At 34.6% G+C, this 17,936-nt stretch overlaps 1 protein-coding gene and 1 long non-coding RNA gene across 2 annotated transcripts; one reads left to right on the top strand and one right to left on the bottom strand.

Annotated features, from left to right (window-relative positions):
- Positions 1-3,450: 3,450 nt before the first annotated feature.
- On the bottom strand, positions 3,451-7,686 carry LOC126738690 (uncharacterized). Its single transcript, XR_007661417.1, has 3 exons — positions 7,584-7,686; positions 7,115-7,499; positions 3,451-3,666 (listed from the first exon to the last, which is right to left on the bottom strand). It is a non-coding gene; the product is annotated as an uncharacterized LOC126738690 (long non-coding RNA).
- LOC126738689 (uncharacterized) lies at positions 4,311-17,200 on the top strand. The gene is made up of 6 exons (XM_050444130.1): positions 4,311-4,563; positions 12,820-12,991; positions 13,168-13,297; positions 13,351-13,558; positions 16,773-16,926; positions 16,984-17,200. The coding sequence occupies exons 1-6, from the start codon at positions 4,476-4,478 to the stop codon at positions 17,177-17,179; spliced, it is 948 nt and encodes a 315-aa protein (XP_050300087.1). The 5' UTR covers positions 4,311-4,475; the 3' UTR covers positions 17,180-17,200.
- Positions 17,201-17,936: the final 736 nt, after the last annotated feature.

The raw sequence follows: 17,936 nt of genomic DNA on the forward strand, positions 1-17,936 counted from the left end.
ATCTAATGTTATAGTTTTTGGTAACAAAAAAAATTGTGAGTTTTTAAAGAATAATTTATATATAATTATAAATAATTCGAAATTAACATTTATCGACAGTAGGGGAGACTGGGGTCAATTGTAACAAGGGTCAATTGAAACAGTAATCAAAACTTTCTTCCGCTACAAGATAGAAACAAATTGCGCACGTAACATAGACCATAATATCGACAACCATATTCTGGCAATACGCCGCGGGCCATTAAACAAAGTATACGTATCTAGCGCGAGATTTTGTGTTTTCACGTATCCAAAGTAAGTATTTGCTATATTTCTTATGCATGTGTAAATGAGTCTGTATGTGTATTTGGTTAGTTTGTCGATTTCCATTAGTTAGACCATTAACTTAGCTTTATTTTACTTTGGTTTAAATTTGAAATTCATTTTGTTTGAAGTAAATATGGTGTCATTTATTTAAAAAAGTCGTTTGGGGTCAGTTTTAACGGGGACGTTTGTAACGTTTCAACTGACCCCGCCGTTCATTTCTAAAATGAAATAAATTGTAATTGAGTCTGCAGTGTGTTTAGTTTGTTTGTCAGCTTTCATTAGTTAGGACATTAATCTAGTAAACTAATTAGTTTATTTTATTTCAGATGCCCCGTAAAAGAGTCCTGAAAACTGATCGTTCAAGTCGAGATATATCTTTATATAAATCTGCAGATGCAGAGCTCAAAAATGGAAGTTCTCTACGCTTAGCTGCCGACCAATTTGGAATCTCTCATGTGTCTTTGTTGAGATATAAGCGAAAGAAAGAAGCTGCGGGGAATACTGAAGGTCAACCACCTGTGACAATGGGCTATAAACCTGCAAATAAGGTTTTTAATGAACTTCAAGAAACCGAAATGGTAAAGTACATAAAAAAAGCTGCAGACATTTATCAAGGTCTGTCAACCAAAGATATTTGGAGACTTGCGTTAGAATGAACCATTAAATATGATACAAATTTGAAGCAAAGGATATTTACAACGTAGACGAAACTGGTGTGACAACAGTCCAGAAACCTAATCAAATTGTAGCAAAAAGAGGCATGAAACAAGTGGGTGCAATTACCTCACAAGATCATGGTACACTCGTAACAGTTACGGTGGCAATAAACGCACTAGGCGATTCGATTCCGCCCATGTTTATTTTTCCTTGACTGCGGTTTTAGGATCATTTTATTCGTGATGGTCCATCAGGGTGTATTCGGGCTGGAAACGGGTCAGGATGGATGCAAGAAAAAGAGTTCGTCTTGTTCTTAAAACACTTTCAAAAGTACACAAATTCTTCACAAGCTCATAAGGTTCTACTCACACTGCATAACCACTCATCCCATATTAGTATAGAAGCTCTAGACTATTGTAAAACTCATGGAATAGTAATGCTTTCTTTCCCACCCCACTGCTCGCATAAATGTTAGCCCCTCGATAGAACAGTTTTCGGTCCTCTTAAGAAAACAATAAACTCTGCTTGTGATGGTTGGATTCGTAGTCACCCTGCTAAACCGATGTCTATATATGATTTACCCGGAATTGTCGCAACATCATTGCCCTTAGCTCTTACACAAAGCAATAGCCGGATTTAAGTGTACAGGGATATATCCTTTTAACAAAGATATTTTTACGGAGACAGATTTCTCGCCATCTTTTATCACAGATAGGTTGCCTCCAATCGAACCTTAAGTTTCACCTGCTTTAGATTCAGGCAACAATCTGAATCTGACAGATCCTACTTTGGAAGAAACTAATCCTACCTCATCTACGTCTGTTACCAATAGGTTGCCTTAACCGAACCTCCAAATGATTATTCTAGTTCAAATCCAGGAAACAATTTGACTGTACCAACATTAGAAGATGGGTTTCAAAACCCAACGCCATTAACTTATCGGGGCCTAAAAAATTGTGAAATTTCCGAAAACACCTAAAATAACACGTTTTCACCAGAAGTTGTTAGGCCTTTCGGAAAAGCTTCACCAAGAAAAATAAACGCAAGACGAAAGAAAAAGAGGAAATCAACCGTGTACACCGATACACAGGAAATAGAGAGAGAAGCTAATAAGAAAACACAAAAGGTCAAACGGAATCTGGAAACCGAAAAGAAGGGTCCAAAGATAATCGCAAAAGAAGCACCCGTGAGAACAAGAAAGAAGTCATCTGAAAATTCTACCGACGACGAAAGTGAATGTTTTTGTTTGGTGTGTGTTGAACCATTTAATAAAAGTAAGCCAGGTGAACAGTGGATCCGATGTACTAACTGCAAAATGTGGTCGCATGAAGCATGCACACCACAAGAGCTCACATATTATGTTTGCCTTAATTGCCAAAGTGACTGACCAATTGAAAGTTAAGTGTTACACATCTATATTATAAGAACCACCAGTTGTTGTTTTTTGTTTTTAAACTTTTTCCTAAGTTTTATTTTATGTTCCCACGTTTCTGTTTAATGTTTCTCCTCATAAGCATAATATTACCTTCTGTTTTTTTTTTGTTGTTATGAGGCATTTTTTACAGTTTCTATATGATTTTGAGTCTTTTTTGAATAATAAAAGAAAATAAAAAAGAAATGTGTTTTTTATTTAATCTATATTGCTTTTGATACAACTATCCCCATAATCTGTTTCAATTGACCCTTGATCGGGGTCGTTTGAAACATTATGCTCCACCACTTATTTTTATTTGCATATTTTTTTTCGCTTATCTATAGTCAAATTTAACTACTAGGTCAAGTATGTCAAGTTCCCAGCTATATGTTACCTATTTTTTGATCATATTACAGTATTTATCTAGCCAGAAAAAAAAATTTGTACAAAATGGTTCAATTGACCCCAGTCTCCCCTACTAAAAACTTGGGGATTGTTATCGATATTCAACTAAGATTTCAAGAAGATTTAAGAAAACTTGAATACAAAAATATTTTTTTTCTTGATATTTTATACACTAATAGGCACATATTAAGTAAATCTCTTGAGAAAAGGTTATGTGAAACTCTTGTGTTTTCTAATTTTACATACTGTGACTACGTTTATGGTTTTTCTTTGGATCTGAAGAGCAAGAATCGCATACCTAAGGTGCAAAATGATTGCAGAAATAAATATGAATAATGTAGTTGCAATACCGACTGTCCTGTCAAAAAATAAGCGGCATATTCAAATTTAGTATAAGGAGGAAAATTTAAATTTAAGGCTAGCAGGTACCACATTTATGACCAATTTATCTCGCAAACTATTAGAAATAAGGAAAAGCTTATATTCAGAGAAACTATGTGCGTATTATTGCAAAACGAGTTTTTAAATCTTTCCGGACACATTAAAAGAAATACAATTTTTTCATCTTTATTTATGCTACATTTTCATATTTCTCACTGTTTATCATCTCACAATTTGCCTTCAAAAATATTTCAAAAACTAAACTGTGAGCTCATGAAATTAAATGATTGAGGAATAAAAATCGATAAAAATTACCGATTTATTTCAAAATATAGTTAATCAAATCAGTTATGGTTTTATTCAAAAGAATTCAAATTCACATATTGCCAATATATATAACCAAAAGCCAAAAGGTATTCTCTCCATAACAGCCTTACCTATAATACCGAATTTTATTCACACAATTGCATTTTTGTCTCTGGCCTCTGGGTGTACTTCTGGTCCTAAAAGTGACAATATACATATGAGACGTCATACTAAAGAGCAACAGAAAAATCTTGAATAAAAAGAAACAGTTCAGTTTTTTAGGAATAATTAATTTAAATATAAATTCAGGGTAACACGATTAGATTATAAATCATATTGAGGCGATCTAGATTATGAAGTATGAACGTGTCTGTAAGCAGTAATTGTACTGCAAATGTTATTGTAATAAAATAAAAGGTTGTTATTTAGTTAATGCAGCATTTAAATGCTCTGGTGCTTAATCCAGCATTTAAATGTTAATCTTACCACTTTCAAAATATCTTACATCAATGATTAATATTCAAATCCGGGAGATTGCTTATATGTTGTACTATATTCTGTAAAAAACACTGCTCATATTTATTATTTCCTTTTATCGCAGTATAAATTAAACATACATTGTTATCATTCATAAATTTTCTACTAACTGTATATAGTTCTATTACATTCATATTTTTAGAATTGCATTAAAGTGAAGTTTGAACCATATTTATATTCGCGTTTATCTAATATCCTTTTAAACTATACGAAGATAAAATGGCTTATCAAAAAAACTTTCTTAAAAAATGTCATGTATACTGCATGGTTTTATCGTATATCTTAAGTGGCATTAAAAATGTGATAAGTACATTCAGCGCTCAGTATTGAAACGACTGTTTAAATAACAAAAAGGTGTATTTTTAAATTTTAAATTTAAGCAAATTCTTCAAAGAAACGTATCTAAATCTTAGAAAATCCTATGCTATTTAAGTGACTGAGGTCACAAAGCTTAAAAACAAATGTTAAAATGGTTTTAAAGAGGCTGTTAGATCTATCAGCAGAAGATCAAAAGAATTTTTTAGACTCGTTTGATATTATATTTACTGATGTAGATGGTAAGTGACTTTATATTATACCTATAATTATAAGACTATATACTATAAGTATCAATGTTATTACTAGCCAACCGATAAATTTGTCGTAAAAATTCGGTGATGTTTTATGTTTAAATGGTATATTTAGAAATATCAAATAATTGAATACCACTTTTAGGTTGATAGGAAGCGGTATTAACTAATTTTTTGTAAAAGAGGCTTTATTTCTTTTAAATGAATATCTGCACTAGTTTTAGAAATGAATTTTGAACATTTACTTGGATTTTTCACTAGTCAGTATAACGAAAATTTATATTTTATACTCGAGAATATAAAACAAATTTTATTTTGTTTTTAAATAATTGTTAAAAAATAATGTTAAAATATAAATAACAAAAAGTACTACAACTATTGCTATAATCAGTAGACAGAAATACAATAATAGCCGATATTTAAAGTCGTTAAATATAAAATCTTTCAATACAAACTAGTACAAATCTGCTTATACTAATAATCTACAGGATGGCCCATCGAAAACGTACCGCAAGGCATTACAGGGTGGGAAAAAACTTTTCGGCAAAATCAAAAAATACGTTAAGTATATTTGTCAGGGGGACAACTTTTGACATAAAAACCATTTCAAAAAACTCACACTTAGCGGGGGTGGCATCCCCTAATTTTTTTCAAATGGGACGGGCAGTCAATTGATACTTCCTTAAAAAGGTCTTGCCATTCCCTATACAACGCTGCTTAGTTTTTAAAAATCGAGTCACTCGTTCAAGAAATATGGGCCCTTGAGAGTTGAACAATAATGTGTGACTATATCATTAAAATTTATTGAGAGAGTGAGACTGAACCCAGAGTGAACATAGAACACATCTTTAAAAATATCCGGTTGCTTTCTTCTCCTTTAAATTAGATCAAGTAGTTGGGCTAGATACCTGTTTTGTGGTTAAAGTGTTTAAAACTTGTTGAACCTTTGAATTTATCATCAATTATGGTGTACTCAATTGCAGAAAGAATGGAGATTATTGAGCTTTTTTTTAAAAACAATGAGTGTGGAAATCGGGTCGCGGATTTATTTAATGAACGGCATCCTGAGAAACATCTCTCTGGAAAAATTGTCCGGGAATTGGTTGCAAAGTTTCGCGAAACAGGTTCAGTTCATAACAAAAAGAGGAATATTGAAAATGCAGGGTTTCATGAACCTATTGAGATTGCTGTATTGGGGAACAAGACAATTGGCCATTGTAACGGGTGTGTCTCAAATAAGTGTCCACAGGGTATTGAAGAAATACAAGTTCCATCCCTATAAAATTCGCTTAGTACAAGAATTGAATGAAGACGACTTTGATCATCGCTTGCAGTTTTGAAGTTATGAGTGAGCGAGCGTTAAACAATAATAATTTCATATTTAATGTGTGTTTTTCGGACGAGTGTTCTTTCTTCCCAAATGGTTAAGTGAATTTTAGTGAAGCCACAATTGCCGTTATTGGGCTGACAACAATCCAAGGATTTTCCACGAAACACACACACAACCCCCCAGAAGTTGTATGGGCTGGTATTTTTGGAAATTCCATTATAGGCTCTTTTTTCCTCCCTGGAAATTTAGCAGGCGATATGTACTTAGATTTGTTATAAAATCCCATCGACACAGCTCTAACAAATATCATAGAAGAGGACCGCGCATACAATGATCAGGAATTGATTTTCGAACAAGACGGAGTTCCTCCACATTTCTCACTAAATGTACGCAACTATTTAAATAAAAGATTTTCAGGACGCTGGATAGGACGAAGGAGCGCGATTGAGTAGCCACCTCGGTCCTTTACATTTTTTCTTGTGGGGACACATAAAATCCGTAGTTTCCAAAACTCCACCTGCTACATTAGAATATAGTTGCGAAGAAGAATTATTTACGTAAACGTTCGGCAACGGTTTGATGATAATCTAAATCACTGTATGAATGTTTGCGGACAGCACTTCGTGCATTTACTTGATTAAAATGGTAAGCATTAAATCGCTTTTTGCATTTGTCGTCACACATTATTGTTTAACTTTCAAGAGCCCATATTTCTTGAACGAGTGACTCAATTTTTAAAAACTAAGCAGCGTTGTATAGGGAATGAACCTTTAAAACAGATACCACTTGACCCCCTGTACCATTTGAAAAAAATTAAGGGATGTCACCCCCGCTTAGAGAGTTAAGTTTTTTGAAATGGTTTCTATGTAAAAAGTTATCCCCCTGATAAACATACTTGACGTGTTTTTGGATTTTGTCGAAAAGTTTTTTCCCAACCTGTAATGCCTTGCGGTACGTTTTCGATGGGCCACTCGGTATATTTAATTATAACTTATTTTTATTTGAAAACTCTTCTTAAATATTTAATATTTTTTGAAATATTTGCTAATAAAGCAAATCAAGATTATGTTGAGTGTGCGATATAATTAAAATTACACCAAAGGTGTTATTCATATGAAACGCCTATACAATTGCGATAATTCATAATATAGCAAATCATACAAGACGTAAAACATTTAAAATGTTAAAGCAAAATTATAAAGATCTTACTTATATCTTTTATATATGAGCTATAAGTGTTCCTTCAGGTGTCACTCAAAGATGACATTTGTTGTCGCTTCTTTTTTTATTATTAGTGTTTTTTTCAGGTTTTTTCACTTATGTTTTGTTGATGACCTGAAATGTTTTCTAGCTGTCTCTTTCCTTACTGACTGGATCAGTTTACATTCAGATCTTTCCAATTTTCAACAATCTTGGAGTTGTATCAGACTCTTCTCTATCATTTAAATTTCATATATCTGAGATTGTATCAAAAACCCTTAGAATGACAGGTTTTGTTAATAACAAAATGATTGTAAAGAGATGTACAATAGATTTTGCTAATATCCTTGCTAAGACTCTACTGTACTTGAATCAAACCTTTGCTGGAATATGCCTTTTTAGTCTGGACTTCTCGTTCGATGAGGTATGAATTAAAACCCTCGATGCATAAAAAATAGCCAACTGATTCATTATACACGTCTACACTAAACACGATCACTTAAGGTTACTAGGAATATTTATTACTAGATTGATTTATTATTACTTATTAATTTTTTTTTGAAAACTTACTAACCTTTCACGTGTCTTCAGAGATATCATGACGTGAGTATGAGAGATGCCATCATCTGATGTTGAAATTTGGTGTGTTCATTTTTCCAGAGACAATGACCATAACCAGCAACTAGAAAATCATTTGCATTGAGAAATTTAAATCTATTTTGTGTTTTACTATTATGTGACGTAGCTGTAATAAACCCAGTTACAGTAGTCTAGCCGTGGCAGGAATAAGGATTTCACTAAAGGGTGTTTATTATCAAAGTCAAGAAATCAAAAAAGTCAAAATCAAGTTTATTGTGCATTAATACATATATATACACAAAAGGTGTTATTTGCGTAAAAAATTACGGTACTGTTAAAAAACAATAATAAGAAGCAAACAATTAAATAAAAATAAATATACAGACAACTTAAGCCTACTAACACAACCCAGACGTAAATTATTGAGAAGAGCAAAACAAAAAAAAAATAATAATTAAGCTATCATCTGTTGTAAGAACTTGGTGTATTGATTCTTAAAAGAATAATGACCAGAGCCAGCCACCAGCAAATAATTTGAATTGAGAAATTCCAGCGCTCGGTAGGCAAAACAGTTTTTAAATTTTGTTGTGCGATGAAAGGGAATATCAAAATGAGCCACATTTCTAAGGTTAAGGTTATGTAAAGTGCCCCTTGCATTCAAATATTCTGTAAGATAAGATGGAGAGTTGTGTTTTACAGTTCGATATATAAACATAGTAAAGTGGAGGTCAAACTTACGACCTCCATAAGCAAAACGCATACACATATTTTGAGCCAATTGTATTTTAGTTTTATACTCTTCTGTAAGGTAGCTGTAGTAAACCCAGTTACAGTAGTCTAGCTGTGGCTAGATTAAGGATTTCACCAAGGAGATCTAATATGGTTAGTAAGAACATATTTATAAGAATGAAGGATCTTCAATTTTAAGTAAACAGAGCACAGCTTCTTCAAAACATGCTGCCGAAACAATTCATCACAACATCCATTACAAGGCCCAGATTTCTAGCATATTTAACAGACGGGATAATTATTCCTTTTATATTAATGGTTGTAAAATTGAACCTAATGAACTTAGCCCTGACGGCCTCGGACCCAATAATCAGGTGTACACTTTTTTTGGCATTAAGCAACAAACCATGCCCAGAAGACCAGTTGGAGACATTGTCCAGATCAACATTGACACCAGCAAGTCCCTCGCAAGAATCTTCAGAATAAAATGAACATAGAAACTGAGTGTCATCAGCATATAGATGTGATGAGCATTGATGAATCTGAGATGGTAAGTCAGCGGTAAAAAAGGCAAAAAGTACGGGACCAAGAATGGACCCCTGAGGTACTCCATGTTGAAGGTATTGAATGTCATAACTAGCCCCATCAAGGTCCACAACCTGCCGTCTATGCTTTAGATATGATGAGAACCAGCCACAAGCTTGATTAAAAAATCCAAAAAAGTGCAGCTTAGCAATCAGCATATTATGGTTAATAAGGTCAAATACCTTACTATAATCTAAAAGTACCAGACAGGTGACTTTTGATTCATCCATGTTTTTAGATATGCAACTAGTAACCCTGCTGTGCCGTAAGTGCCGTTGTTGTGCTATGACAAGCTCTAAATCCAGACTGAACATCCGGCAGTATGTGTTTTATTAATAATATGACCGAGAAGAACATCAAAATAAAGACTGTTCAGTTTTAAGGACACAGAGCGCAGCTTTTTTAGAACATGTCGCTTAAAACTTATTGCAATATCTATTACTTCCTTATTATTCTTCTTTCATATGAATGGCTGGAAAATTCAAACTCAGGGAATGTCCTGACAGTCTTGGATCCAATGATCAGATGTTTTGGTATTAAGCAAGAAACCATGCCCAAAAGTCAACCAGTTTTTTCAGATTGCTATTCATACCAGTGAGTCCCCTGCAAAAATCTTCATGATTAAATGATGATAGAAGCCGAGTGTCATCAGCATATAGTTGTGATGAGCATTGAAAATCTAAGTTGGAAAATCGGTAGTGAAAAGGACTAAAAGTATGGGACCAACAATGAACCACTGAGGTACTCCATATTCAAAATTTTGAATGTCAGACCTAGTCCCATTAACCTCTACAACTTGCCTTCTCTAGTATAAATATAAGGAGAACCAGCTACAAGTTTGACCAGAACATCCAAAAAAGCGCAGCTTTGTTTACGATTATCTAATCATCAATGCTTTGCTATGATAAGCTCTAAATTCGGACTGAATATCTGGCAGTAGGCGTCGAGAGTTATCAAAGTTTTTATTTGGAAACTAGCCGCTCAAATATCTTCTCAAGGATTGTTAAGAGACTAAATGGTCGTATTTACTTATTATACTACTAATATGTATACTTTTGGACAAATGCTTTAAAACCGTTTGCCGCATGACAGGATATGTACCTGTAAATTCTGTAAATAATTATTGAAAACAGTCGGTCAGAAGAGCAAAAAAAACTAAACAAAAGCATATCATAACTACAGGGTGCGGCATAACTGTCTCCCTATTTTTAACCTTCCCTCGCAATGCCGTGCGGCGTCGCAGAATAGTGGGGGTACCGCCACTAAGAGCCGTATGGGAAAAAGTTTTGTTTAAACATGTTTTAGTCATGTTAAGCATGTTACATGTTAAGCATCATGTGGACCAACGCATAGTGCGCATTCGCCTTGGAAGTGTACCTCCGCGAAAATCGGTCAGTTATTGCTGCCCAACGAGCGTTCCGGATAGGTTCCAAATTCCGCGAAATGAAGGAGTCCCGGACCGAAAATCAATTGTGTTGTGGGTCAAGAACTTCAGAGAAACTGGATCTGTTATCAAAAAAGGAGGTGGACGGCCACGGACACCCGAAAACATCGAGACTGTGAGACGCTCATTTTTACGGTCACCTAGACGTTCTGCACGGAGACAAGCAGCTGCCCTTTGTTTATCTGACTGTACTGTGCGAAAAATTCTTCACAAGGATCTTCGTTTTCATCCAGACAAGATGGATCTGGCACAGGAATTATCAGAACGTGATTGGAACAATCGACGTGCTGCATGTGAAACTATGCTTCAAAATTTACCTCAGGGCGCAGTTTTTTTTAGTGACGAGGCACATTTTTACTTGTCTGGCTGGGTAAACAAGCAAAACTTTCGGTATTGGGCCGCTGATAATCCGAGAGAGATACACGAGAAGCCTCTACATAGTGAGAAAGTGACAGTTTGGTGCGCCGTGTCTTAAATGGGGATAATCGGCCCTTACTTCTTTGAAGAAGAAAATCACGCTCTTACTGTCAATTCGGAACGCTACATAGCGATGATTCACAATTTTTTCGCCCCAGCCTTTGCAGGACTCAATGTGCAAGATGCCTGGTTTCAGCAAGATGGGGCAACAGCTCACACATCTCGAGCTTCAATGCAAGTATTGAGAGAAATGTTCCCCGGACGTTTACTCTCCCTGAGAGGCGATATTTCTTGGCCTCACGCTCGCCCGACCTAACGCCCTGCGACTTCTTTCTGTGGGGTTACCTAAAAGCTGAACTCTTCAAACATCGTCCAACGACTATTAGACAACTAAAGGATGCAATCCGCCTGGAAATTCGCAGAATTATGCGAAAACTTCAGAAGTCGCTTGCACCAGTGCTTCGATAATGGTGGACGGCACTTGCCAGATATTCTCTTCAAAACCACATAGGACAAAAATGTTTTAGTTGTACTTTTAAAATAAAAAAATAAAATCTTTTTATTTCAAATAACATTTCTTTTATTAAGCCTTAAAAACAGGGAGACAATTATGCCGCACCCTGTATTACCTTCAATTTCTATATATTTTGATTAATTTGTGTCAAAGATTTATAGATATTATATTGTGTTATGATCGAAAATTTGAAGATGTTATTTAATGAGGCTCACATAGTGTTGGAAGAGTAAGATTTGATAAGTTGTCGATTTACTGAGGTGGCCCTGTCACCTATGCTGGCAAAGTAATTGCTAATTTTTAGGACATTTTAAGGTTTTCAAGGATATGAAATAAAACTTTAGAATAAACATTTCAATTACTAAGCTTTGACCAAAATTTGTTATATTTATTTTTATCCCTATTCAATAAAAAAGTGAGATAATTTAAAACTTTTTTTAAAATTTTTTATGACAAGTTTTTCAGGCGAAGCAAGTCAACGTCTATATCTATGCTTTTTTTGCTTAGTTTTAGAGTTTCTTTGATTTTATCAGTTCTATAATATATATAAGTTTTTCGAAAGTAAAATGGCCAACGAATTGTTCTCTCCATAGTAGATTTTTTCCAGACCGTATAACGCCTTGGAAGTACTTGTAAAGATGGTGTGTACTTTTCCTCTACTATTCCTACGCACCTCACATTTCATTTTGGAATTATACTTAAATTATTAACTGGTTTATGATTCCTCACAGCGGTTCTATTACCAGCCTTACCTATAGGGGTCAGAATTCAGAAAGCTAGTCTTCAAATATCTAGTGGAGCTAAAGTGATCAAAGATTTTAATATAGTTGTCAATAGAACCTTGGGTCAATATTTGGCCAAAATCCATATTACTCATAAAACAATTAAAGGGACCTTTATTAAACTCTCAATCACCTGGACTAAGTCGTCGGTCTCTAAGATTGATTTAAACCATTATTTTTTACGACTAATCTCCCAGAATCAATTTACATTAATATCTCGCGTTAAGGTAATATAGTTATTAATACGTATTACTTAGTGCAAAAATCAATGTGCAAACAGCTCCTAGATGTCTATAATCGCTAAAAGAAAGTTATATAGAATACCCAGTCTACAGTGCAGCTCCTTATCAAATTAATAGCCATCCAAAGATGTTACAAATCAATAATCTTTTCAAAAAAACTTGTGTCAACAGCTGAGCAATAAAGGTCATTAGTAATATATGCACGGAGTCAACGGCAATGCAGGTCCAAGATGACAGAAATATGCTGTCACGTGTGGCAGTTCCCATGGTTTCGCCGCAGTCAGATTCCAGCCTGATTTGCTTCTAATCTTCTTACTATCTCGAATATTACTAAAAATAGAAGAAACGTACTTTATAATTAAATAGATGTGTTGAATGTTAATAGGTTTGTATAAGCTTTTATAAAAATTTTCTGATTTTAGGTGTAATATGGGACTTATGGTATCGCCCTATAGAAGGCGCCACAGACGCCATAAAAGCTCTACGAAATATAGGAAAAAAAATCTATTTTGTCACCAATAATTCTACAGCACCAATGGAAGTTTTTTTAGGCAGACTGAAAAAATTTGAGGCTGTAGATGAAGAAGTTGTCAGGTTGGTACTGCTTTTTCTGGCTTCGTTACGGCGTAAATAACTGGCAAGCAATGCCTAATTAAATGTAAAAAGTTATTTTTTACTAAGAATAAGAATAAAGAAGTTATTGGGGTGCGAAGACGAATTAGATACGAAAAACTCAGCTAAAAATCACAATAACTTACCAATATTTTTAGGCCAGCAAATGCATTTATATGGTACTTGGACCACATAAATTTCGATAAATCTAAAGGGGTCTACGTCGTAGGCTTTCAGGCCCTTAAGGACCAAATTGCACGTGCTGGTTATAAAGTGGTTACTGAAAAGGTACACTTAAAAAAACTTAAAAACCTTATAATAGCTGCTCATAAATATTTTAGATCGGATTTACTCACGAAACCTTGGAAGCATTACAAGAAAAACTAAATAATGTAGAACCCAATGTGGGCGCAGTAGTTTTGGATTTTGTGGTCAATGTTGACTATATGGGATTGCAGAAGTGTGTGCAGTATATCCAAAGAAATAATGCAATTTTTTTAACAGGCAGTACTGATCCTATTGTGCCTTACAGAGGCTCAAATTTAATTGGTAAGAAATTTTTTTGAGACACAGTTAAGGTGAAATATTAAGAGTAGATAACTAAATCAGGGAGGAACAAAAAAGTTTACTAAAGTATGCATAAAGTTTTCCACTTCACGTAAAACGAGAGCAGAAAAGGGATCATTAGATATCACCATATTTCTTCCTTTGATATAAGCTTAAAAAAATATAAGCACACCAAATAAAGCAATATGTTACTTTTTACTAACAGAATAGAGAGATAGGAAATTTAAATTTATTCAATCAGTTGGCAGAGCCGAAATTTTTTACAGTTGGCAACTAAATTACTTCACACCTAGCGTACAGTGAAGTTTATTTGGTATGAACCCCTCGGCAAATTTCTTCCTTGATTGTAAGGCTATAGACAGAGAATAAGAATTGTTACATAGAATAAAAGAGTCTCGGCTATCTTTACGTTCAATCTGACCCGACTGTAGTTATTAGAAAAAACGCTATTATGCTCTTCGTAGGCTATGATTCATCATTGGAACTTAAGGCATTGAATACCGCATCCAAGTTTCATCGGTCGAGTCGGTAAACGTAATTCCTCTAACAGAATGCCTTATCATACAAAGGACAAAGATACCCTATTAACCTAAGAAGAAATGATACATAATGGCTACGGTTAATGCGCCTAAAAGTAGTGATAAATATCAAAAATTACTAAAACTACCATAGAAAGAAGAATCTATAAGGGTACTAAATAAATCTTTGAAGCTATCAGCGATCAGTGATCAGAACAAAGTTAGTTCAAAATAATAGCAAGCATTCACCTCTAGATTAATCAAATTCCACAAAATGTCTCTTGGGATTGCTCAACAATAGAATTATCTAAGATTTAGAATATTGCAGCGTTTTTACCGTCCGTTAGTTGTGAATTAAGACACTTGAGACACAAAAATAGTCAACTCATTTATTTTTCATGTACACACTTAACACGATCTCTGAAGGCTAAAAATATCATTTATACTATTGTATTTATTTACTATCATGTATGTCGATTTTAGAAGTCGCGCCAATATGAGTTCCCACTAGAACTGTACTTCCGGAAGCGAGCGGCTCTTTTTAACTTGCCAGACCATGGTTGTCCAGAGATGTCAGGCAGTGTTTTCGCTTGCATTACCGCGATGATTTCGGAATGACGAAGAACAGCTTATCTTCTTAGCCTTATCTGTGTCGTTCACTGCCTCCTAAGCTCATTTCATCCCAAAAATGGTGGATATCGATATCGGCATAAGGTTTCCTTCTTGCAACAGAATCTCTCGTAAAAATAACAATCCACGCTTTTCTCCAGAGAACAACCTTAAGGAGGATAATAGAACACTTGAATTCGAACTCCTATAAACCTGAAGACTACCTCTAACATATTGCGAATCATCCTTTAGTCCAAGTTATCGAGTCCGCATGCAAATTTGGGAATTACTAGACTTCTCAGATCCTCGACAAGCAAGTCGTCCAAATGGTTTCAAACGTCCTTATAGATTGACTTCTGACGTAATACCTTTTAAACCAGGTAAAAAATGTCTCTACCAGTGCCTTCGTTAATTATCTTGAGTGCTTGCCCGACTTATTCCTCTAGACCTTTGTAAATCATTAACCACACAATTTGTCATAGTATATCCAGCTGGAGCAGTAAACAGTCTTGAATTCATGGCCATGAATTTATCGAATCCAAATCCGACCCTGGTTGTATTTGCCGCAGGTCAGTGTCTTCGTGGTTTTCATAATAGAAAGCCAGTCCGTTAAAATAAATGAGTTGAGCCTTTTACCTACCCCTTGACGGCCTTAGTATTCTGTAAAGAACATCGTTGATGGCTTCTAGAATTTTGTATGGTTTATTCCAAGATGCTTGAAGTTTCGGTGACAGACTCTTCCGTATCTTAGGGTCATAAAACCAAACCAAATCATCGTTGTCGTACCCGGTCTTTGGCATTGACCTCATCCTCCATCCGATGGCTGATATCTTGAATGAAGTTGCGAATTTGACTCTGAATAACACAACTGATGTAATCTTCCCCGGCAACATCGATTCCTGGCAGGCAACCAAACGTCAGATTGCATCCTAGATAGAACATTCTCATATGCTTTCATGAGAAATTTCCGATGGCCGAACGATAAGCCACCAGGAACAAATAGCTCCAAAGATCCGCCAAATCCGTAGATCCATTCCTTTATTACAGCGTCAGCTTTAGTAGAGCTCTCTCTGGTTTGGCTGGAGCAGTCCATTACGATCACTATGTACTTGTTATACTCATACATTTTTCCGAAAGATTTGCTAACCTTCCACGCGTCTCCAGACATGTCCTGATTTTGAAATGACGAAAAAAGCTGATATTTCTTCGTCGTTTCCAATATTTTTAGAATTCAGTGCGGATTTTAGCTTAAAAATTAGCTATATATCCTGTGTTCTGCAATCTGTATTCTAGTCAAATAATTCTTTAGTCTTCCATTAAAGAGAGATTGATAACTCATTTTTGTCTCAGTTGTATGCCTCCGTCTGATATTCTAAAACGCAACCCTAGAAGACTCGAGAGCGCAGACACCAGGTGCAATCTTGTCAGTCCATATAATATAGGTATATATGCACTCCACATAAGTGGAATCAATTTCAATACCAAGGTAAGTACCAAGACCTGGTACCTGTAAATTGACAAGGTAAATTCAAATTACGAGTAGAAAGATACCGTTGATGATTCCAATAATTGATTTAATTGGTTTGAACAATTAAGTGACTATGCCTCCTTCAGACCTTGATCTGTTGTGAATCAGTAATTAGGTGGTCTCATCTGCAAAAGGAATATGTTAGCTCTCAATATCATCTATATATATGTTAAAAAAAACGGTCCCAGCACTAATCCCTAAGGGACCCCAAACTTCAATTCAGTAAAACCAGATTGTAGATAGTTGCAATTAACTACTTGAGATTTACCAATAGATATGATTCTCTAAGTTGTAATATTAGAATCAGAAGACTTAGTGGCCAATACTGGCACGACGGAATATTGCTATGGTCTGAGGCATAAATATTGTTGACGTACCTAATCTGGAAACCTTTTGTGGTGGAATATTTTCTAGTCAATATAAGCCTAATTACTAAGTTTTATTTTAAATATGAATGACTTTTATTTTAATTGTTAGTTGAGGACACCGAACAGATTTAACTGAAATTATTGCACACAAGTTTTTATTCTTTACTTTTTAGGTTCATTCCATTTAGCAAAAGCTATCGAAGAAGTGACAAATGTAGTACCAAAAGTATTATCAAAGCCAGGCAAGGAGTTTCATGAAGTTCTATCGAAATATTTGGGATCCTTATACCCAAAAGACCCTAAAAGAATTCTATTTATAGGAGATTCGTATGTTCCGCATCTATATTTATTTTAGAAATCTTACTAATTTTGTGATATTTTTAGTGTTGATACTGATATGCCTTTTGCAGAAGAATATGGTTACCAAAAATTATTGACGCTCAGCGGGTACACTAAAAAGGAACATTTGGACAATTGGAAATGGAACGAGGAATTACGTCCCGATTACTTTATTGATAGTTTAAATGACCTATTTACTGTTATCAAGACGTTAGAATTGAATATTAAACCAAAAATGTGATATATATACATGAAAAAACTGTCTTTGTGTCTTATACTACTAAGGATTACTTTAGTCACTGTGTATTATATTCAATTTGGTTATGATTATATGAGGTGAACCTTACATCCAAAAATAACAGAAATCTCTGATTCTTTCGCTCTGTAGAAACAAAAGTAGTTTGTAGCGTAAATATTTTTACAAAAAAGTGATACAGGGTCGCAAAAACCGCAAACCTATATCTTAAAAAATTACGGAGATACCCTGCAATCTGATCCGAAATGGAACATAGTGTACATTTGTCAGGTCAATTTTGAAATATGGTACATTGCCTTTAACTTTTTAAATAATAGCTTGAACATTGCCTTTAACTTTTTAAATTTATTTGTCCTTCGGATATGCACCATTTTTTAGTAATTTGTTTTCCTTTCCAGTTTATGTACGCAGTTCCAGACATCCTTGACTTTTTTATTATTTCGGATTTATACTGGGACTTATTTCGAATTTTTTTCGTTTACCTTTAGGATAGTCGTTATTACCATTATTCAGTACATTTTCATCAAAATTAGAACTAATTTTTTTAGTTGTTATACTTTAAATAAACATAAGCAAGAATGAAGTTGCGATTAAAAGAAAAAAAATTACTAACAGCTGACAAGATGAGATTTACTACCTCGTTTGCGTGAGCGTGAGCATAAATTAGGAAAAAATATTATTTATCGACTTATGGGGTTTCTTCAGTATACCAAATTTGGATACTCGACAATTTAACATAAGG

The sequence above is a fragment of the Anthonomus grandis genome, chromosome 7 (genome assembly GCF_022605725.1).
Source record: "Anthonomus grandis grandis chromosome 7, icAntGran1.3, whole genome shotgun sequence".
Lineage (NCBI taxonomy): Eukaryota > Metazoa > Arthropoda > Insecta > Coleoptera > Curculionidae > Anthonomus > Anthonomus grandis.

Bases quoted from the DNA above. Each gene is read 5' to 3' on its own strand.
- LOC126738689 (XM_050444130.1), top strand. From the start codon at position 4,476: ATGGTTTTAAAGAGGCTGTTAGATCTATCAGCAGAAGATCAAAAGAAT. The intron at 13,298-13,350 runs GTACACTTAAAA...TAAATATTTTAG, and splicing joins ATAAAGTGGTTACTGAAAAG to ATCGGATTTACTCACGAAAC. The intron at 13,559-16,772 runs GTAAGAAATTTT...TTTACTTTTTAG, and splicing joins CAGAGGCTCAAATTTAATTG to GTTCATTCCATTTAGCAAAA.